Source organism: Triticum aestivum, chromosome 6D (genome assembly GCF_018294505.1).
Source record: "Triticum aestivum cultivar Chinese Spring chromosome 6D, IWGSC CS RefSeq v2.1, whole genome shotgun sequence".
Classification (NCBI taxonomy): Eukaryota; Viridiplantae; Streptophyta; class Magnoliopsida; order Poales; family Poaceae; genus Triticum; species Triticum aestivum.
In genome coordinates this window covers 334,776,262-334,795,288 of record NC_057811.1, presented here as the reverse complement: position 1 = coordinate 334,795,288, position 19,027 = coordinate 334,776,262, and the positions used below count along the sequence as shown (strand labels likewise).

The following is a 19,027-nucleotide window of genomic DNA, read 5'->3' as shown; positions in this document are numbered from 1 at the left end:
GCTAGTAGTAATGGGCAACAAGTAGGATAGGATCTGGCTAGTGGGTTCACAGTGCCATGTGGCCGCACAACGGCATACTTACCTTTTGCAGCGCAGTAAGCGAGCACGTCCGTTGAAAGTCGAATTCCCATTGGCCGTTGCTCTTGTCTGCTCCACAACTGGGACATCTCCGTTTGGGATTTTATACAGTACCATAAGCGCACTTGCCCTGGGATCCCATCGGAAATGTTTTGTTAATGAAACAGGCCATTACACTACACGAGGAAAAGGTCTCGCCACTTGGTGCCGGTTAGCCGGTAGGACGTCACGCTCCGTGCATCCGATCTAGTAGTAGTGCGTGCGTGCCCACTGCTGACAGATGGAAATACCTGTCGAAATTTATGCGCCCGGCCTCGCTGCACCTCTCAACAGTCCAATCAGGAATTCGAGAATGTTTTCTTAGTTATTGTTGGAAAAAACACATGCCGATAAATGCAGTACTGTATGACGATAGGAGTACGCAGGACTACGGCAGAGGCGTCACACATCTCAAAGCAGCCCGAACCTTTCTTTACGCACAATGATTAGTGGAGCCCCACTCAACTGACAGCTCGCGTATATAACAACGGACTCCAGTGCCCATTCTTTGACCCGGCCCCTCTCGCGCGCGCAGGCATCTCCCGAGCGCAGCCAGAGAGAAATATACGCACTCCTACCTTGCAACAACAGCGACGGGAAGAGAGCCTTCTCGATTAGTATTCCAGTAGGTATCTCCATCAACGACGCTCCTCGGGCACGCACGGTGTGTGTGTGGTGTGTTCCCGCGGCGCGCGCAATGTTGCCCGGGTGCGGGCTGTTGGATTGCCTCCGCCGCGGCGAGCGCGACACGCATGACGCCGGCCAGACGGACCCCCGCGTCTCGGCCGAGCCCAGCGGCGGGTCGGCGTCCGGCAAGAGCGGGCGGGCGAGGCGGCTCGAGTGGGCCGAGGTCGAGTCGGTCACCGGCGGCTTCTCGTCCCGCGTGATCGGCCAGGGCGGGTTCAGCACCGTGTACCTGGCGTCGCTCACCTCCTCCCGCCTCGGCGCCGTCAAGGTGCAGCGGAGCAGCGAGCGCCTCCACCGCGTCTTCCGCCAGGAGCTCGACGTGCTCATGTCCGTGCGCCATCCCCACATCGTCCGCCTCCTCGGCTACTGCGACGAACGAGGTACACACCCACCACGATCAGCCTTCGTTTCTTGGTCAACCCATCCACATTACCAACGAGGCAATCGAGTTCTGGCTGGAGCGCTGATCTTGTTTCTTTCCCGCGTGCAGAGGAAGGCGTCTTGGTGTTCGAGTACGCTCCCAACGGCGACCTGCACGAGAGGCTCCACCGGAGCGGCCAGAGGCGGGCGGCGCTGCCGTGGGCGCGGCGGATGGCCGTCGCGTTCCAGGTGGCGATGGCGCTGGAGTACCTCCACGAGAGCCAGGACCCTGCGGTCATCCACGGCGACGTCAAGGCGTCCAACGTCCTGCTCGACGCCAACATGGACGTCAAGCTCTGCGACTTCGGCTTCGCCCACGTCGGCTTCTCCGCCGCGGTGCTCCCCGCCGCGGCCAGGGCGTCGGCGCGCCACGTCATGGGCTCCCCGGGGTACGTGGACCCGCACTTCCTCCGCTCCGGCGTGGCCACCAAGAAGAGCGACGTGTACAGCTTCGGGGTGCTGCTGCTGGAGCTCGTGACCGGGCGGGAGGCCATCTGCGCAGACACGGGTTGCCGGCTCACGGTCACCGTGGCGCCCGTGGTCAGCGAGGGCAAAGTGGCCGACGTGGTGGACCGGAGGTTGGGGGACGCGTACGATCGCGAGGAGGCCGTGACCGTGGCGGCGCTCGCGCTGCAGTGCATCAACGCCAGCTCCGGGCTCCGGCCGTCCATGACAGACGTGGTGCGCGTTCTCCAGGAGAAGACGTCGGCGTTGATCTCCGCCGTTGGACCTAAGCCGGCCAGCATGATGGTGGTTTCGTAAAGGTGTACGTACGTAGGGTGTAAATGCTTAGGTAGGGCAGAAAACTTTTCGTCACTTTTGTTATTGTAAAGAGGATCAGTTTAGTAGTTGAACTCCGGTACAATTTTTGTGATGTCATGGATGGGGTTGCAGGCATGTAGTGGCTCATTAATCTAATCCGCCTGTAGATCTCACACAGTTGTTTTTGAGATAATATACATGGAGTACGCGCTTAAGCTAATACAAACACGCATGTGACCTTCCGGGTACTTTGAGACGAATTTACTGCTGAGGAAATCAAAGTCGATCTTCAACGGATCGCGCCATTCGCTGCGCTTAGCGAATGCATGTGATCCACCATGGTTAGAAGTGTTGTTTACTCGGCTTGGATGCACGTCCATGCATGCACTCCCCTCCTCCCCGCCGATCTGATGGACACATATCCATCTCGCTGTTTGCCGCCATGTCACCACTTGATTCGTCGTGGCAGCAGAGTCATTTCTTGTTTCTCCACAGTGGTTCAGTTTATTATTCTCCCTCTTTTCTGCTTGGATGATTTCAAGCAGGAGTGTGAGCAAATGAGCAATGCAGGCGCACGAGTGTGCGCGCGGCTCTCGTGCCATGGATGTGTGGATTATAAAAGGGGAGAGGCGTGTAAAGCGCCGAGGCACGAAAATGACCAAGTCACGGGAAGGAATCGCACGAAAATTCGTGGATCGGTTGCTGCGGTTGACGGACACCCTAACCGACAGCCTAATGACGGCCTGGATCCGAATTAACAACAGTTACTATCCACGATTGAAGCCTTCCATCGAGAACAACTACGGGAAGGCGTACTAAATGTGCCGTGCGTAACAGTTCACAAACCGCCCTGGTCGATCAGTCACCCGGTGGAGAGGTGAGTTAGGTCGCATTCATACTTAAAGTGCTGGTTGCTACGCATGATGGAATGCGTACGCGTTGCATCAACTTTGGTGAGGAGTTCAATGTGAGGGTATGTGCAACTAACTCTTGGCTAATCAGTTTGCTTTTGCGATACGAAAGATCAATTCTGATGTTTGTTTTCATGTCCAGTTTGTGAACGTATTCGTAGCATTTTACAATTCGAAGCATGAGGAATTATACCGAGCGAAGCGAACCGTGGTGTGTTTTGCACCCTACGATTCGCAGCAGGAGCGCTGCTAAGAGCGTCTGCACCGGGCGCCTCAAACTCTCCTCAACATTCGGGCAGGCTGGCCAGTCATTGTTCGGTCACGATTTTCTAATCCAGACGACCTTTCAAATGGCACTCAAACGCCTGAGCTGACCGACACCCCTCATATCCAATCTAAATATGATGCGGATATTGGGGTGTCCGGGCACAACTGCTACGTCGGACCCGGTCCGTGTTGGCCCACCCGACCCCACATAAAATTCTCCCCATCCGCAAATCCGAGCCACTTCACTGGCCCCTCTTCACTCGCCTCCGGCATGGCGGGTAGCGGATCTGAATCCTTCACCTCCAGATCCGTCGACCTCGAGCTCATCCCACGCGGCCCCGGGGAGGGGGTGGCCGTCCGGGTTGCGCTCCGCCGCGCCTGGAAGGAGGCCCGTGCACGGCTGCGCTCGGACTCCATCCATCGGCAATCCATTGCGTTCGCCCAAATGACGCATGGATCCGGCGCTAGGCCGGCCGTAGCTGCCTCGCCGGACGCCGTGCGGTCCGTCTGACGTCCGAGCGCGCTGGCGGACGCGCAACCCCTCCGGTGGCGCGCCGATATTCGGGACGCACCATCGTCGCACGAGGCCATGGCACGGTGTGCCCGCGGTGCAAGACACCGGGCGCGGGAGACGGCGGCAGCCCTCGCGGCGGCAGACGTCGGCGAGGCGGAGTCGCATTCTCCGCGGCCCGTATGGCGCATCAGCCCGGGCGCCGCAACCGCATCGTGATGGACGTCGGTGGCTCGTCCCCGGACGGATCCGTCATCAATCTGACGTCCACCGGCACCGTTCGGGTTTCAGTCTCCGACGAGAAAGAGTAGGGCATGGGAGACGGCGGTGCCTTGAGTGCCATGAGCCGGTTCGTGTCCCATGCCCTACCCTACCTTACCGGCAACCGGACCAACACTCTGAGGAGCGCTGCCGGCCGCCGGACATGGCCAGGACGGAGCCGGGCGAGCGGGGATGGCACCGGACGAGCCCCGCTTAGATTAGGTTTTATGTTGCATGTAATAATATGAATTTGAGGTATCCGGATGTGGAATGCGTCTTTTGAGGGGTGACCGGTCACTATCTATAGACGCGTCTGGACGTGTTCGCGGACATTTAAGGGTCGGATTTGTCAAGTCCGGTCGTAAATGCTCTAACGGAGAATTCTTTCCAAACACACACGGACTAGCCTGAACTCCGGCAACTCATGGCTCCTCTCCCTTCTCCCCCTTCGTCCCCCCGCGCCCCGCTCCCCTCCTCCTCCCCTGTCCTCGCCGTGGCCCATGGCTCCCCCCGCCTTCCCTTCCCTCCCGTCGTCCCCCCCCCCCGTTCTCTGCGGGTCGGGATGGCTCTCCCTGCTCCTCTTCGGCGGCGTCCTTCCCCGGTTCGCGTTTTTGGGCGCTGGGCGACTCGGTGGAGTCGGATTCTGATTCGGAGGAGTGTGCTTCGTCGGCGGTGGTTTCGGTGGTGCCGCCCGTGCCGGCGCCGGGCCGCGCCTGGAAATTTGTTCCAGGTGGACGGGGCCGGCCGGTGTCGTTTCCCTCTAGGTCGTCGGGGTGGTGGTGCGTTGGCCGGCGACGGCAGCGTGCGGGTCGGGGCCCGGCTCCTTCCCCTGAATGTGGTCTCCTCGGTCCTTCCCCATCCGCTGTGTTGGTGGATTTGGGTGACGTGGCATCTCCGGTCGCTAGTCCTGTTCGTCCTCCTCCTCTCCGGCCTGGGCCGGTGGCGGCGGCGGTTGCGTCGGTTTGTGCGGGGGCAGGTGGTGGCCAAACCCTAGATCCGGTCTGCTCTGTGGTCGAGATGGGCCTTGGTGAGCTCGTGGGCCTGGCGGCGGCTGGTTCGATTCGGGTTGGGCCGCCCGGGCCCCCGGCTCTGTCGTCCCTCGAGTCTTTCCCCCTCCCTCTCGTCTGTGGGCCCGGGGCAGCTGGTTGTGGCCACTGCTCCGCGTTCGTCCCCTTCCCGGGCCTGCAGTCCCGTTCCGGCCCATATTGCCCTCTCTGGCCTGGCCTGTTGTGGCTATTTATGGGTGCGTCGCGGCGCTTCCCCCCCCCCTTCCTAGGGTTTCCTGCTTCCGCCGCCGATATCCGCAGGGTGCGTCGCCCTATCCGCCAGTTTTCCAGATCCGCTCCCTCCCCACCCCCTCTACTCCTCTCCTTCGCTGAGGTGACCGCCATGGACAAGTCTCGGGGTTCCTCCTCCGAGGCCCTTTCGGGTAGCATGCGGGCCCGTGAAGCTTCGCCGGGCGATGGTGTCGATCTGGCCTATGAGGCGGAGCTGCGTTCCAAGCTCGAATCTGAGCGGGCGGTGCGCGTGCTGCCATGTGAGCGGGAGGATTAGGGGCGGGGCCGGGGCGCTCCGTGGCCAGATCTGGGACGGCGATCCCTGGTTCTGGGCTGGATCCGTGGGAGGCCGCTGCTGCTTCGGCTGGCGGTGGTTCCTCCTCGTCGGCGCCGCGCCCCGCTCCGGCCAGGGGCCCGGTCCCTCCGCCCCGGCCTCTGTTGGAAATATGCCCTAGAGGCAATAATAAAATGGTTATTATTATATTTCCTTGTTCATGATAATTGTCTATTGTTCATGCTATAATTGTGTTATCCGGAAATCGTAATACATGTGTGAATACATAGACCACAACATGTCCCTAGTGAGCCTCTAGTTGACTAGCTCGTTGATCAACAGATAGTCATGGTTTCCTGACTATGGACATTGGATGTCATTGATAACGGGATCACATCATTAGGAGAATGATGTGATGGACAAGACCCAATCCTAAGCATAGCACAAAAGATCGTGTAGTTCGTTTGCTAGAGCTTTTCCAATGTCAAGTATCATTTCCTTAGACCATGAGATCGTGCAACTCCCGGATACCGTAGGAGTGCTTTGGGTGTGCCAAACGTACAACGTAACTGGGTGACTATAAAGGTGCACTACGGATATCTCCGAAAGTGTCTGTTGAGTTGGCACGGATCAAGACTGGGATTTGTCACTCCGTATGACGGAGAGGTATCTCTGGGCCCACTCGGTAATGCATCATCATAATGAGCTCAATGTGACTAAGGAGTTAGTCACGGGATCATGCATTACGGCACGAGTAAAGTGACTTGCCGGTAACGAGATTGAACAAGGTATTGGGATACCGACGATCGAATCTCGGGCAAGTAACGTACCGATTGACAAAGGGAATTGTATACGGGATTGATTGAATCCTCGACATCGTGGTTCATCCGATGAGATCATCGTGGAACATGTGGGAGCCAACATGGGTATCCAGATCCCGCTGTTGGTTATTGACCGGAGAGGCGTCTCGGTCATGTCTGCATGTCTCCCGAACCCGTAGGGTCTACACAGTTAAGGTTTGGTGACGCTAGGGTTGTAGAGATATTAGTATGCGGAAATCCGAAAGTTGTTCGGAGTCCCGGATGAGATCCCGGACGTCACGAGGAGTTCCGGAATGGTCCGGAGGTGAAGAATTATATATAGGAAGTCCAGTTTCGGCCACCGGGAAAGTTTTAGGGGTTATCGGTATTGTACCGGGACCACCGGAAGGGTCCCGGGGGTCCACCGGGTGGGGCCACCTATCCCGGAGGGCCCCATGGGCTTAAGTGGGAGGGGAACCAGCCCCTAGTGGGCTGGTGCACCCCCATGGGCCTCCCCCTGCGCCTAGGGTTGGAAACCCTGGGGGTGGGGGGCGCCCCGCCTGGCTTGGGGGGGAAGTTTCCCCCCCTTGGTCGCCGCCCCCCCTGTAGATGGGTTCCCAGGGGCCGGCCCCCCCCAGGGGGCCTATATAAAGGGGGGGAAGGGAGGGCTGCTGTACCCTAGCCCCTGGCGCCTCCCTCTCCCTCCCGTGACACCTCTCTCTCCCGCTTGCGCTTGGCGAAGCCCTGCCGGGATCCCCGCTACTTCCACCACCACGTCGTCGTGCTGCTGGATCTCCATCAACCTCTCCTTCCCCCTTGCTGGATCAAGAAGGAGGAGACGTTGCTGCTCCGTACGTGTGTTGAACGCGGAGGTGCCGTCCGTTCGGCGCTCGGTCATCGGTGATTTGGATCACGACGAGTACGACTCCATCAACCCCGTTCACTTGAACGCTTCCGCTCGCGATCTACAAGGGTATGTAGATGCACTCCTTCCTTCTCGTTGCTAGTATACTCCATAGATGGATGTTGGTGATGCATAGAAAATTTTAAAATTCTGCTACGATCCCCAACAGTGGCATCATGAGCCAGGCATATGCGTAGTTACTATGCACGAGTAGAACACAAAGCAGTTGTGGGCGTAGATGTTGTCAATTTTTCTTGCCACTACTAGTCTTATCTTGTTTCGGCGGTATTGTGGGATGAAGCGGCCCGGACCGACCTTACACGTACGCTTACGTGAGACAGGTTCCACCGACTGACATGCACTAGTTGCATAAGGTGGCTAGCGGGTGTCTGTCTTTCCCACTTTAGTCGGAACGGATTCGATGAAAAGGGTCCTTATGAAGGGTAAATAGAAATTGGCATATCATGTTGTGGTTTTACGTAGGTAAGAAACGTTCTTGCTAAAAACCTATAGAAGCCACGTAAAAACTTGCAACAACAATTAGAGGACGTCTAACTTGTTTTTGCAGCATGTGCCTTGTGATGTGATATGGCCAGAACATGTGATGAATGATATATGTGATGTATGAGATTGATCATATTCTTGTAATAGGAATCACGACTTGCATGTCGATGAGTATGACAACCGGCAGGAGCCATAGGAGTTGTCTTTATTTTTTGTATGACCTGCGTGTCATTGAATAACGCCATGTAAATTACTTTACTTTATTACTAAATGCGTTAGCCATAGAAGTAGAAGTAATCGTTGGCGTGACAACTTCATGAAGACACAATGATGGAGATCATGGTGTCATGCCGGTGACGAAGATGATCATGGCGCCCCGAAGATGGAGATCAAAGGAGCAAAATGATAATGGCCATATCATGTCACTATTTGATTGCATGTGATGTTTATCATGTTTTGCATCTTATTTGCTTAGAATGACGGTAGTAAGTAAGATGATCCCTTATAATAATTTCAAGAAAGTTTTCCCCCTAACTGTGCACCATTGCGAAGGTTCGTTGTTTCGAAGCACCACGTGATGATCGGGTGTGATAGATTCTAACGTTCGCATACAACGGGTGTTGACGAGCCTAGCATGTACAGACATGGCCTCGGAACACACGCAATACACTTAGGTTGACTTGACGAGCCTAGCATGTACAGACATGGCCTCGGAACACGGAAGACCGAAAGGTCGAGCATGAGTCGTATAGAAGATACGATCAACATGGAGATGTTCACCGATCTTGACTAGTCCGTCTCACGTGATGATCGGACACGGGCTAGTTAACTCGGATCATGTTTCACTTAGATGACTAGAGGGATGTCTATCTGAGTGGGAGTTCATTGAATAATTTGATTAGATGAACTTAATTATCATGCACTTAGTCTAAAATCTTTACAATATGTCTTGTAGATCAAATGGCCCACGTTGTCCTCAACTTCAACGCGTTCCTAGAGAAAACCAAGCTGAAAGATGATGGCAGCAACTATACGGACTGGGTCCGGAACCTGAGGATCATCCTCATAGCTGCCAAGAAAGATTATGTCTTAGAAGCACCGCTAGGTGAAGCACCCATCCCAGAGAACCAAGACGTTATGAACGCTTGGAAATCACGTGCTGATGATTACTCCCTCGTTCAGTGCGGCATGCTTTACAGCTTAGAACCGGGGCTCCAAAAGCGTTTTGAGAAACATGGAGCATATGAGATGTTCGAAGAGCTGAAAATGGTTTTCCAAGCTCATGCCCGGGTCGAGAGATATGAAGTCTCCGACAAGTTCTTCAGCTGTAAAATGGAGGAAAATAGTTCTGTTAGTGAGCACATACTCAGAATGTCTGGGTTACACAACCGCTTGTCTCAGCTGGGAGTTAATCTCCCGGATGACGCGGTCATTGACAGAATCCTTCAGTCGCTTCCACCGAGCTACAAGAGCTTTGTGATGAACTTCAATATGCAGGGGATGGAAAAGACCATTCCTGAGGTATATTCAAAGCTGCAATCAGCGGAGGTGGAGATCAAAAAGGAACATCAAGTGTTGATGGTGAATAAAACCACTAAGTTCAAGAAAGGCAAGGGTAAGAAGAACTTCAAGAAGGACGGCAAGGGAGTTGCCAGGCCCGGTAAGGCAGTTGCCGGGAAGAAGTCAAAGAATGGACCCAAGCCTGAGACTGAGTGCTTTTATTGCAAGGGAAGTGGTCACTGGAAGCGGAACTGCCCCAAATACTTAGCGGACAAGAAGGCCGGCAACACCAAAGGTATATGTGATATACATGTAATTGATGTGTACCTTACCAGTACTCGTAGTAGCTCCTGGGTATTTGATACCGGTGCGGTTGCTCATATTTGTAACTCAAAACAGGAGCTGCGGATAAGCGGAGACTGGCGAAGGATGAGGTGACGATGCGCGTCGGGAATGGTTCCAAGGTCGATGTGATCGCCGTCGGCACGCTACCTCTGCATTTACCTACGGGATTAGTTTTAAACCTCAATAATTGTTATTTAGTGCCAGCTTTGAGCATGAACATTGTATCTGGATCTCGTTTAATTCGAGATGGCTACTCATTTAAATCCGAGAATAATGGTTGTTCTATTTATATGAGAGATATGTTTTATGGTCATGCCCCGCTGGTCAATGGTTTATTCTTGATGAATCTCGAATGTGATGTTACACATATTCATAGTGTGAATACCAAAAGATGTAAAGTTGATAACGATAGTCCCACATACTTGTGGCACTGCCGCCTTGGTCACATTGGTGTCAAACGCATGAAGAAGCTCCATGCAGATGGACTTTTGGAGTCTCTTGATTACGAATCATTTGACACGTGCGAACCATGCCTCATGGGTAAGATGACCAAGACTCCGTTCTCCGGAACAATGGAGCGAGCAACCAACTTATTGGAAATCATACATACTGATGTGTGTGGTCCAATGAGTGTTGAGGCTCGCGGTGGCTATCGTTATGTTCTCACTCTCACTGATGATTTAAGTAGATATGGGTATGTCTACCTAATGAAACACAAGTCTGAAACCTTTGAAAAGTTCAAGGAATTTCAGAGTGAGGTTGAGAATCAACGTGACAGAAAAATAAAGTTCTTACGATCAGATCGTGGTGGAGAATATTTAAGTCACGAATTTGGTACGCACTTAAGGAAATGTGGAATCGTTTCACAACTCACGCCGCCTGGAACACCTCAGCGAAACGGTGTGTCCGAACGTCGTAATCGCACTCTATTGGATATGGTGCGATCTATAATGTCTCTTACCGATCTACCGCTCTCATTTTGGGGCTATGCTTTAGAGACTGTTGCATTCACTTTAAATAGGGCTCCGTCGAAATCCGTTGAGACGACACCGTATGAATTATGGTTTGGGAAGAAACCTAAGCTGTCGTTTCTAAAAGTTTGGGGATGCGATGCTTATGTCAAGAAACTTCAACCTGAAAAGCTCGAATCCAAGTCGGAAAAATGCGTCTTCATAGGATACCCTAAGGAAACCATTGGGTATACCTTCTACCTCAGATCCGAAGGCAAGATCTTTGTTGCCAAGAATGGGTCCTTTCTGGAGAAAGAGTTTCTCTCGAAAGAAGTGAGTGGGAGGAAAGTGGAACTTGATGAGGTGATAGTCACCCCTTCTGAACCGGAAAGTAGCGCAGCACGGGAAGATGTTCCTGTGGTGCCTACACCGACTGGGGAGGAAGTTAATGATGATGATCATGAAGCTTCGGATCAAGTTACTGCTGAACTTCGTAGGTCCACAAGGACACGTTCCGCACCAGAGTGGTACGGCAACCCTGTCCTGGAAATCATGTTGTTAGACAATGGTGAACCTTCGAACTATGAAGAAGCGATGGCGGGCCCGGATTCCGACAAATGGCTAGAAGCCATGAAATCCGAGATAGGATCCATGTATGAAAACGAAGTATGGACTTTGACTGACTTGCCCGATGATCGGCGAGCCATAGAAAATACATGGATCTTTAAGAAGAAGACAGACGCGGATGGTAATGTGACCATCTACAAGACTCGACTTGTCGCTAAGGGTTATCGACAAGTTCAAGGGGTTGACTACGATGAGACTTTCTCACCCGTAGCGAAGCTGAAGTCCGTCCGAATTATGTTAGCAATTGCCGCATTCTATGATTATGAGATATGGCAAATGGACGTCAAAACGGCATTCCTTAACGGCTTTCTTAAGGAAGAATTGTATATGATGCAGCCGGAAGGTTTTGTCGATCCTAAGAATGCTAACAAGGTATGCAAGCTCCAGCGCTCCATCTATGGGCTGGTGCAAGCATCTCGGAGTTGGAACATTCGATTTGATGAGATGATCAAAGCGTTTGGGTTTACACAGACTTATGGAGAAGCCTGTGTTTACAAGAAAGTGAGTGGGAGCTCTGTAGCATTTCTCTTATTATATGTGGATGACATACTATTGATGGGAAATGATATATAATTCTTGGAAAGTATAAAGGCCTATTTGAATAAGTGTTTTTCAATGAAGGACCTTGGAGAAGCTGCTTATATATTAGGCATCAAGATCTATAGAGATAGATCAAGACGCCTCATTGGTCTTTCACAGAGTACGTACCTTGACAAGATATTGAAGAAGTTCAATATGGATCAGTCCAAGAAGGGGTTCTTGCCTGTATTGCAAGGTGTGCAATTGAGCACGGCTCAATGCCCGACCACGGCAGAAGATAGAGAAAAGATAAGTGTCATCCCCTATGCCTCGGCCATAGGGTCTATTATGTATGCCATGCTGTGTACCAGACCTGATGTAAACCTTGCCGTAAGTTTGGTAGGAAGGTACCAAAGTAATCCCGGCATGGAACACTGGACAGCGGTCAAGAATATCCTGAAGTACCTGAAGAGGACTAAGGATATGTTTCTCGTTTATGGAGGTGACGAAGAGCTCGTCGTAAAGGGTTACGTCGACGCTAGCTTCGACACAGATCTGGATGACTCGAAGTCACAAACCGGATACGTGTATATTTTGAATGGAGGGGCAGTAAGCTGGTGCAGTTGCAAACAAAGCGTCGTGGCGGGATCTACATGTGAAGCGGAGTACATGGCGGCCTCAGAGGCAGCGCAAGAAGCAATCTGGATGAAGGAGTTCATTACCGACCTAGGGGTGATTCCCAATGCGTCGGGCCCGATGACTCTCTTCTGTGATAACACTGGAGCTATTGCCCTTGCCAAGGAGCCCAGGTTTCACAGGAAGACCAGGCATATCAAGCAGCGCTTCAACTCCATTCATGAAAGTGTTCAGAATGGAGACATAGATATTTGTAAAGTACATACGGACCTGAATGTAGCAGATTCGTTGACTAAACCTCTCCCTAGAGCAAAACATGATCAACACCAGAACTCTATGGGTGTTTGATTCATCACAATGTAACTAGATTATTGACTCTAGTGTAAGTGGGAGACTGTTGGAAATATGCCCTAGAGGCAATAATAAAATGGTTATTATTATATTTCCTTGTACATGATAATTGTCTATTGTTCATGCTATAATTGTGTTATCCGGAAATCGTAATACATGTGTGAATACATAGACCACAACATGTCCCTAGTGAGCCTCTAGTTGACTAGCTCGTTGATCAACAAATAGTCATGGTTTCCTGACTATGGACATTGGATGTCATTGATAACGGGATCACATCATTAGGAGAATGATGTGATGGACAAGACCCAATCCTAAGCATAGCACAAAAGATCGTGTAGTTCGTTTGCTAGAGCTTTTCCAATGTCAAGTATCATTTCCTTAGACCATGAGATCGTGCAACTCCCGGATACCGTAGGAGTGCTTTGGGTGTGCCAAACGTCACAACATAACTAGGTGACTATAAAGGTGCATTACGGGTATCTCCGAAAGTGTCTGTTGAGTTGGCACGGATCGAGACTGGGATTTGTCACTCCGTATGACGGAGAGGTATCTCTGGGCCCACTCGGTAATGCATCATCATAATGAGCTCAATATGACTAAGGAGTTAGTCACGGGATCATGCATTATGGCACGAGTAAAGTGACTTGCCGGTAACGAGATTGAACAAGGTATTGGGATACCGACGATCGAATCTCGGGCAAGTAACGTACCGATTGACAAAGGGAATTGTATACGGGATTGATTGAGTCCTCGACATCGTGGTTCATCCGATGAGATCATCGTGGAACATTTGGGAGCCAACATGGGTATCTAGATCCCGCTGTTGGTTATTGACCGGAGAGGCGTCTCGGTCATGTCTGCATGTCTCCCGAACCCGTAGGGTCTACACACTTAAGGTTCGGTGACGCTAGGGTTGTAGAGATATTAGTATGCGGAAATCCGAAAGTTGTTCGGAGTCCCGGATGAGATCTCGGACGTCACGAGGAGTTCCGGAATGGTCCGGAGGTGAAGAATTATATATAGGAAATCCAGTTTCGGCCACCGGGAAAGTTTCGGGGGTTATCGGTATTGTACCGGGACCACCGGAAGGGTCCCGGGGGTCCACCGGGTGGGGCCACCTATCCCGAAGGGCCCCATGGGCTGAAGTGGGAGGGGAACCAGCCCCTAGTGGGCTGGTGCGCCCCCCATGGGCCTCCCCCTGCGCCTAGGGTTGGAAACCCTGGGGGTGGGGGGCGCCCCACCTGGCTTCGGGGGGGGGGGGGGTGAAGTTTCCCCCCTTGGCCGCCGCCCCCCTGTAGATGGGATCCCAGGGGCCGGCGCCCCCCAGGGGGCCTATATAAAGGGGGGGAGGGAGGGCTGCTGTACCCTAGCCCCTGGCGCCTCCCTCTCCCTCCCGTGACACCTCTCTCTCCCGCTTGCGCTTGGCGAAGCCCTGTCGGGATCCCCGCTACTTCCACCACCACGCCGTCGTGCTGCTGGATCTCCATCAACCTCTCCTTCCCCCTTGCTGGATCAAGAAGGAGGAGACGTCGCTGCTCCGTACGTGTGTTGAACGCGGAGGTGTCGTCCGTTCGGCGCTCGGTCATCGGTGATTTGGATCAAGACGAGTACGACTCCATCAACCCCGTTCACTTGAACGCTTCCGCTCGCGATCTACAAGGGTATGTAGATGCACTCCTTCCTTCTCTTTGCTAGTAAACTCCATAGATGGATCTTGGTGATGCGTAGAAAATTTTAAAATTCTGCTACGATCCCCAACAGCCTCCTCCTCGCTCGTTTGCGGCGGGCGCTGCCTCTCGCTCGGGGCCGCGCTTCGGGCCTGGCTCTTCCTCCTCGCAGGCCGGGGATCGGCGCCCCCTCCATCTGCTTCGGGTGCCCCTTCTGCGGTCCGTGGCGATGGCATCCTGCCGCCGCCGCCTCCCCCTCCTCGCCAGCACCCTGCTTCCTCGGGCCCTTCACCGACCCTGACTTGCTTTGCTTGCCACCGCCCGAACCACTTCCAATCAAGATGCACTAACCCACCCTTCTGCCTCATATGTCGCTCTGATGGCCATCTTACTGTCGACTGCCGTAACCGTACCAAGAACCCTCTTTCATTCAGTTTGGCTTGGGTATTCCCGGATGTTCTTTCTTTGCTCTGGATGCTGATGTTCCTGTGGTTATGGCTGCGCCGTCCCTCTCTAACGCGGCCATCATCACGGTGTGCGGTCAGCTGATCTCTCTGCAGACCCTCCTGGATGGTTTGAAAATATGGGACGATGGTGGCTGGGATTGGCAGGTGCGCCAGCTTTCAGAGTATGAATTCGCAGTGGTTTTCCCCTCCAAGGACTGTCTACGGATGATCTCCTCGTGCACCAGTTTTACCCTCCCCCTCAACCAGCTCGTGGTATCTGTCAAAGCGGCAACTTGTGGTGCCAAGGCGGTGGGTCCGCTTAGCAAGATCTGGGTGCTAGTTGACGACGTGCCAGTTGGGCTTCGATCTGTGGAGTTCATGATAGCGTTTGGTAAGCTCATTGGCAAGCCCGTGGAAGTGGATTCGGAATCCCTGGGCAAGGTTGGCCCGGTTTGTCTCAATGTTTGGTGCATCGACCCCGTCTGCGTTCATGGTTCCATGGATGTCTTCCCTTCTCCTGAGGGTGTGCGACTTCGGGTTCGGGTGGAGGGTGCTGAACCCCGTGCTCCACCTCCACCTCCGCCTCCTCCTTACAAGCCTTCGGTCCAAGATGACACGCAAGGGGATGGTTCGGCTGGGGGGCATATCCCAAGTGGAGGTACTGATCCGCGTTTTACACAATCTGAATGGGATAAGTTGGATCCGGATGAACGCGAGCTGCTCAAGGATAATGCCCTTGCTCCTAATCCTCAGAAGGAGGACTTGGCTTCTCGTGACGCTGGTGTTGGTAAGGGGACCCCCTTCTCTGGTGTTTGCTCCAATGTGCCTACTCGCCCGCAGTCTCCTTCCTTCTCTGGGATCGAGGATCTTCCTGCTTACCCCTTGCGCTCCTCCGAGCCCTCAACTAAGAAGAAGAAGAAGTCTTCGGTCCGGAAATTCTCGGCTAAGAGTCGGGCCTCCTCCACTTCCAAGCTTTCGGCGGCGGGTCTGGCTCGTCGTCTGGACAAGGATCTGGGCTCCGCCTCGGGGTCTGGCCCTGGGCCCGCGTCGCCGATCCGGTGCTCCCCTGTGCTGCATTCTCCGGCGTCCACGGCGCGGAAGGGCCGGCGTGTGCGCGATTCTGGCGTTTCGATGGCGGTGCGGGCGGAACGGCATGCCGCGGCCAGGGATCTCCCTCCTTCAGGTTCGTCTGCCCAACCATCTCTTCCAGCCTCTCCTGTTCGCCTTGTTTTACCAGCTCTGTCAGATGATCATTTTTTGCATATCATGTATGATATTGGGGTGGCTGCTATACCGGGGATGGGCTCCCCCTCTCACCTTCTTTCTGTCATTAGGGCCAATGAGGCAGCCCAGGTTGCCATTGCTAAGGCCGTTGAGGCCGCGAAAGGTGCTGATCCTGCTGGTGCTCAGGGCCAAGCCGGGGTGTTGGAGGCGACAAATGGTTGTGGCCAGTCGTCTGCCCCCCGGGCCCTTGCTAAGGTTGGGCGTCCCAAGCGATCTAAGCCTTGTGTGGCTCCGTGCAGATTGAGTCTCCGTATTAAAAACCTTTCCTTCAAATGAGAGCTTTATTCTGGAATATTCGTGGTTTCGGTGCTAGGGGGCGTCGTGACCAGATTCATGACTTGGTTTGTGGTGAACATATTGACATTTTAGGGCTGGTCAAAACGTTTAAGGAATCCTTTTCCCCTTCTGAACTCTCTGCGATAGCTGAGATGGATAGGTTTGATTGGCACTTTCTCCCCGCCTCGGGTCATTCCGGGGGAATCTTGATTGGGTCCAAGCGGGACGTTTTTGATTTCATTGCTTTTGATCATGGCATCTTTTGGGCTAGCTGTGTGGTTCATCATTGTCAGCTGAACACTTTGTGGGAATTTATGGTGGTATATGGCCCTGCGGATCACACGCTTGCTCCTCTCTTTTTGGGCGAACTATCGATTAAGATTGAAGGATGTAATATTCCTCTTCTAATTGGGGGTGATTTCAATTTGTTACGTTCTCCGGCCGACAAGAATAATCCTAATTTCTCCTGGCCTCTTGCAAATGCTTTTAATGATTTCATTAGTAATTGCGCGCCGCGTGAGCTCCCTAGGGTGGGGGCGCGTTTCACCTGGTCTAACCATCGATCCTCGCCTGTCCGGTCGGTGCTGGACAGGGTTTTTGTTTCTGTTCAGTGGGATTCGCTGTTTCCCCGCGCGCTGCTTAAGGCTAGGCCTGCGGTGGGCTCTGATCATGTTCCCCTGATCCTGGATGCTGGTATCCTTTCTCTTGTTTCTCCCTCCCGTTTCCAGTTTGATGCTTCTTGGCTTGTTGTTGAGGGCTTTTGTGACATGATGGTTTCTAAGATTACTAATCTTCTTTCTTCTCCTCATCGCTCCTTTGGTCCCATGGATGATTGGCACAAGGTGTCTTATGAGTTGCATAAATTCTTAAGGGGGTGGTCTCGGAATAGGGCGGCCGAGTTGCGTAGAGACAAGGAATCCCTCGAATCTCAAATCCGGGATTTGGACCAATCTGCTGACACATCTGGGCTCTCCGCCTCTCAGTGGGCTACTCGTTACTCCCTGGAAGACGCTTCGATGTTGCTTCACCAACAGTCAGAAATTTACTGGCGCCAACGAGGTGCCCTTAACTGGACCTTGAAAGGGGATGCTATGATGGCTTATTTCTTTGCGATCATGAATGGCAGACGCCGCAGATGTTTCATTGACACTCTGTTGATTGACGGCGTTAGAATTTCTGACCAGTCCCTCATTATGAATCACATTTTAGCTTCTATTCCAATCTACTCGGCTCTAAGCCGGACCATGGGCTTGGCCTTTGCCCTGACTTCTGGGATGAGGGGTCTAAGATCTCTCCGGGCGAAAATTCGGGCCTGATGGTCCCCTTATCTGACGAAGAGATCTGGCAGGTGATTAGCTCGGCTAACCCGAATGCTGCTTCCGGCCCTGATGGTTTTTCGATCCCCTTCTTCAAAAAATTCTGGCCGCAGTTGCGGCCTCTCATTTGTACGATCATCGAAGGGTTCTGGTTGGGTACGGTGGACATCTCTTGCCTTAATTACGCTGTCATTACCCTTATTCCTAAAGTCAAGGGCGCGGATTTGATCTCGCAATTTAGGCCGATTGCCCTTATTAATAACTTCACCAAGTTTCCGGCTAAAGGGTTAGCCACTCGTCTCTCCCCCATTGCCCACCGTACCATTAGCCCTTTTCAGTCGGCTTTCATTAAGGGTCGTTTCATTCTGGACGGGGTTCTCTGTTTGCATGAAATCGTTCATGACCTTAAGATTCGCAAGTCGAAAGCGGTGATTCTAAAATTAGACTTTGAGAAGGCCTATGACTCGGTGAGTTGGCATTTTCTTCATAGAGTTTTATTGGCCAAAGGGTTCGAGGGGCCCCTCGTCCATAGGATTCTGCAGTTGGTCTCGGGAGGCCACACTGCCATCAATGTTAATGGTCAGGTTAGCAAATTCTTTGCCAACGGTAGGGGCCTGAGGCAAGGCGATCCTGCATCTCCCATTTTATTCAATTTTGTTGCAGATGCTTTATCTCGCCTACTCTCTAGGGCAGCCACTAGTGGGCACATTACTCCGGTGTGTTCTAATCTCATTCCCCATGGTCTCACCCATCTCCAATATGCGGACGACACTATTATTCTGGTCGAGTTGAATGAGGCCTGCCTTGCCCACCTCAAATTTATTTTACTATGCTTCGAGGCTATGTCGGGGCTTAAGATTAACTTTGCCAAGAGCGAAGTAGTTGTGACTGGTGTGGACGAATCGGAAGCCGCGCGAGTGGCCCACCTTCTTAACTGTAAGCTGGGCTCCTATCCGTTCAAGTACTTGGGTTTGCCTATTTCCCCGGATGTGCTCCATGCCAAAGATTTTGCCCCGGTAGTCACAAAGGTGGGAAACAGGGTCCTTCCCTGGCGGGGTAGATATAATACGAATGCTGGTAAAGTGGCTCTAATTAATGCTTGCCTCTCCTCCCTCCTCATGTTCCTTATGGGCTTCTTTCTCTTGTCGGCTGTGATTCATGCTGGTTTTGACAAACACCGTGGGGCGTTTTACTGGAATGCTGCGGACAATCATCGCAAATATCGCTTCGTCAAATGGAAATTGATGTGCAGGCCCAAAAACCTTGGGGGGTTAGGAATTCTTAATACTTCCATCATGAATCAATGCTTGATGATTAAATGGTGGTGGAAGATTATGAGCGCTGAGGATCAACCCCTTTGGCTGTCGATCCTTAAGGCTAAATATTTCCCGTCCTCGAGCCCGATGTTTGCT

The 19,027-nt window shown here is 52.9% G+C and overlaps 1 protein-coding gene across 1 annotated transcript; it reads left to right on the top strand.

Moving 5' to 3' along the window:
• The first annotated feature begins 641 nt into the window (after positions 1-641).
• On the top strand, positions 642-2,206 carry LOC123141581 (salt tolerance receptor-like cytoplasmic kinase 1). Its single transcript, XM_044560686.1, has 2 exons — positions 642-1,184; positions 1,295-2,206. Exons 1-2 carry the CDS (start codon positions 815-817, stop codon positions 1,984-1,986), a joined length of 1,062 nt encoding a protein of 353 aa, XP_044416621.1. The 5' UTR covers positions 642-814; the 3' UTR covers positions 1,987-2,206.
• Positions 2,207-19,027: the final 16,821 nt, after the last annotated feature.

What these genes read in the sequence shown, in the direction of transcription:
- LOC123141581 (XM_044560686.1), top strand. Translation starts at nt 815, where the DNA reads ATGTTGCCCGGGTGCGGGCTGTTGGATTGCCTCCGCCGCGGCGAGCGC. An exon ending in CGGCTACTGCGACGAACGAG is followed by an intron (nt 1,185 to 1,294) that starts GTACACACCCAC and finishes TCCCGCGTGCAG; the next exon opens with AGGAAGGCGTCTTGGTGTTC.